This window comes from Equus asinus, chromosome 3 (assembly GCF_041296235.1).
Source record: "Equus asinus isolate D_3611 breed Donkey chromosome 3, EquAss-T2T_v2, whole genome shotgun sequence".
NCBI lineage: Eukaryota > Metazoa > Chordata > Mammalia > Perissodactyla > Equidae > Equus > Equus asinus.
In genome coordinates this window covers 49,470,260-49,473,642 of record NC_091792.1, presented here as the reverse complement: position 1 = coordinate 49,473,642, position 3,383 = coordinate 49,470,260, and the positions used below count along the sequence as shown (strand labels likewise).

At 44.8% G+C, this 3,383-nt stretch overlaps 1 protein-coding gene across 2 annotated transcripts; it reads left to right on the top strand.

The window, feature by feature from the left end:
- The first annotated feature begins 953 nt into the window (after positions 1-953).
- On the top strand, positions 954-2,834 carry TKTL2 (transketolase like 2). 2 transcript variants are annotated; one of them, XM_070506556.1, is made up of 2 exons: positions 954-1,185; positions 1,300-2,834. In XM_070506556.1, the coding sequence occupies exons 1-2, from the start codon at positions 957-959 to the stop codon at positions 2,832-2,834; spliced, it is 1,764 nt and encodes a 587-aa protein (XP_070362657.1). In that variant the 5' UTR covers positions 954-956. The 2 variants fall into 2 exon arrangements, with proteins under 2 accessions (XP_070362657.1, XP_014706943.2); XM_014851457.3 differs by having other exon boundaries at positions 957-2,834.
- The last annotated feature ends 549 nt before the right edge of the window (positions 2,835-3,383 follow it).

Below are 3,383 nucleotides of genomic sequence, written 5' to 3'. Positions count from 1 at the left end.
AAAAATATGGCTTCCTAGACACTACTTTCAGAGATTCAAATTCAGTTTGCCTAGAGTGGAACTCACGCATTGTTTTTGTTTTTACAGAATCATGATTTCAATGTAAAGTCAACATTAAGAATTACTGCTCAAGAATCAAGATTTGTAACATCACACCATGGGAGATGACATACTGTCATTCTATTTTTGTTTTCTCGATGACAAGCTGTAATTCTTGCCCACAAGAAGAGCTCAGTGGTACAAATTTAGTTTTACAACTAAAGTAAGTAAATTAATTATGTTTTAAAAATTATTATTTGTAGTAACAGTAATAGTATTTTACTGTATACTGGGAAAATTGCAGTTCTAGATATTCTGCCATGGAGTGGTTTCAGATTTCTTACTGCAAGTTTTGGTCAAATTAGTCTTTGCATTTCTATCTCTACAGCACAGTAAGAATTTTCAGTTGCTCCGAGGAAGGCTTGGCTGCTGTAGCGCTGCCATGTTGGTTAGATTGAAAGTAACTTTGGATCACTTCTATCAATAGAAATGCTGTGAAGAGTAAAAGATGTCTTAGATACAGCATTAATGCATAAAAAAAAAGCACGACGTCACAAATAGCTTCCTATAATACATGGATATAAGAATGCACCCTTTTGAATTTACAACATGAAGAGAAGTATAAAGAAATTTAATTATTTTTAATAATGTTGAACATGCAAGTGACAAACTAAATATTAAAAATCCATTCACTTGGGCAAGGAAGGACACAGCCGCACGCGGAGGGAGCCGGCACGGCGTATCTTTTCCTCCCCGACTCTCGCGATAACCACTGGCGCACGCGCTTGCCACTGTCAGTTGCTGAGCTGATTTCCACCAGGGGGCCAAGCAACGGCGCAGTGGTCACGTGACGGAACCGCCGCCGGCTGCGCAAGCGCAGGCGGTATTGCTCCGCAGAAACCACCAGGACAGCCGCCATGGCCGACAACGCCAAGCCCCGTGCGAATACGTTGCAGGTGCTGCGGGACATGGCCAACCGCCTGCGGATCCATTCCATCAGGGCCACGTGTGCCTCCCGCTCCGGCCACCCCACTTCGTGCTGCAGCGCAGCTGAGATCATGTCCGTGCTGTTCTTCCACACGATGCGGTATAAACAGACAGAGCCAGAACACCCTGACAACGACCGATTCATCCTCTCCAAGGGCCATGCTGCTCCCATCCTCTATGCAGCTTGGGCAGAGCTGGGCATCATCAGTGAATCCGACTTGCTGAACTTGAGGAAAATTAACTGTGACTTAGAGGGACATCCCACCCCAAGACTGTCGTTCGTTGATGTGGCAACCGGATCGCTTGGGCAAGGATTGGGTGCCGCCTGCGGAATGGCTTATACTGGCAAGTACTTTGACAAGGCCAGCTACCGAGTGTTCTGCCTTATGGGAGATGGCGAATCCTCGGAAGGTTCAGTCTGGGAGGCTCTGGACTTCGCTTCCCACTACAATTTGGACAATCTCGTGGCAGTCTTTGACGTGAACCGTTTGGGACAAAGTGGTGTCACCCCCCTTGAGCACTGCACAGACGTCTATCAGAATCGCTGTGAAGCCTTTGGGTGGAATACTTACTTAGTGGATGGCCATGATGTGGAGGGGTTGTGCCATGCGTTCGGGCAAGCAACTCAAGTGAAGAACAAGCCCACTGCCATAGTAGCCAAGACCTTCAAGGGCCGGGGTATTCCAGACATTGAGGATGCAGAAAATTGGCATGGAAAGCCAATGCCAAAAGAAAGAGCAGATGCAATCATCAAATTAATTGAGAGTCAGATACAGACCAATAGAAATTTCATAGTGAAACTCCCTCTTGAAGACTCACCGCAAGTCAGCATCAGGAATATAAAAATGACCTGTCTGCCTGATTATGAAGTTGGTGACAAGATAGCTACTCAGAAAGCATATGGTTTGGCTCTGGTTAAACTGGGACGTGCAAATGACAGACTTATTGTGCTGGATGGTGACGCAAAGAACTCCACCTTTTCTGAGATATTCAAGAAAGAATACCCTGAGCGTTTCATTGAGTGTGTTATGGCTGAGCAAAACATGGTAAGTGTGGCACTGGGCTGCGCCACACGTGATCGAACTGTTGCTTTTATTAGTACCCTTGCTGCCTGTTTGACCCGAGCATTTGATCAGATCCGGATGGGAGCCATATCTCAAACCAATATCAATCTTATTGGTTCCCACTGCGGGGTATCTATGGGTGAAGAAGGATCCTCCCAGATGGCTCTGGAGGATCTCGCCATGTTCCGAAGCATTCCCAATTGCACCGTTTTCTATCCAAGTGATGCCATCTCGACAGAGCATGCTGTTTATCTGGCTGCCAGTACCAAAGGAATGTGCTTCATTCGGACCAGCCGACAAGAAACTGCGGTTATTTATACCCCACAAGAAAATTTTGTGATTGGACAGGCCAGGGTCATCCGCCACAGTGTCAATGACAAAGTTACAGTTATTGGAGCAGGAGTTACTGTCCATGAAGCCTTAGCAGCTGCTGATGATCTTTCTCAACAAGGCATTTCTATCCGTGTCATTGACCCGTTTACCATTAAACCCCTGGATGCTGCCACCATCATCTCCAGTGCAAAAGCTACAGGTGGTCGGGTTATCACAGTAGAGGATCACTACCGAGAAGGTGGCCTTGGAGAAGCTGTGTGTGCAGCTGTCTCTGGGGAGCCTGACATCCTTGTTCATCAGCTGGCAGTGTCAGGAGTGCCCCAAAGTGGGAAACCTAGTGAATTGCTGGATATGTTTGGAATCAGTGCCAGACACATCATAGCTGCTGTGAAATACACTTTAATGAACTAAAATAACTGATTTCTTTAAAAAGTCAGTCTGTTGGCTTTGGTTTTAAAACTCTGGTATCTTTATATTACATTTATACTTGTTATTACAAAACTATCGTTTATAGCTGTACTGTTGTGCTTTGTTTTTTTAAACCCATTTAACACCTTTCTTCATTCCTAATTCAGAAATTCAAGTTAACCACGTTTCTAATAAACCATGACTATATATGTGTACAAATATCATTCTCATTTTTGAATCATTAAAGTAGGTTATAACATTTTAAGTAACAGAATAACAAACAAGCACCGACCCGGTGGTGTAGTGGTTAAGTTTGTGCGCTCTGCTTCAGTTCACAGGTTTGGGTCTCAAGCACGGATCTACACACTGCTCATCAAGCCATGCTGTGGCAGTGTCCCACGTGTAAAATAGAGGAAGATTGGCACAGATGTTAGCTCAGGGACAATCTCTTCAGACACACACACGCACACCATAATAACAAACAAAACAACCACCTAATACAAGGTTTTCTGATAAGACTACAAATAACTGACGAGTTGGAAGTCAATGTAG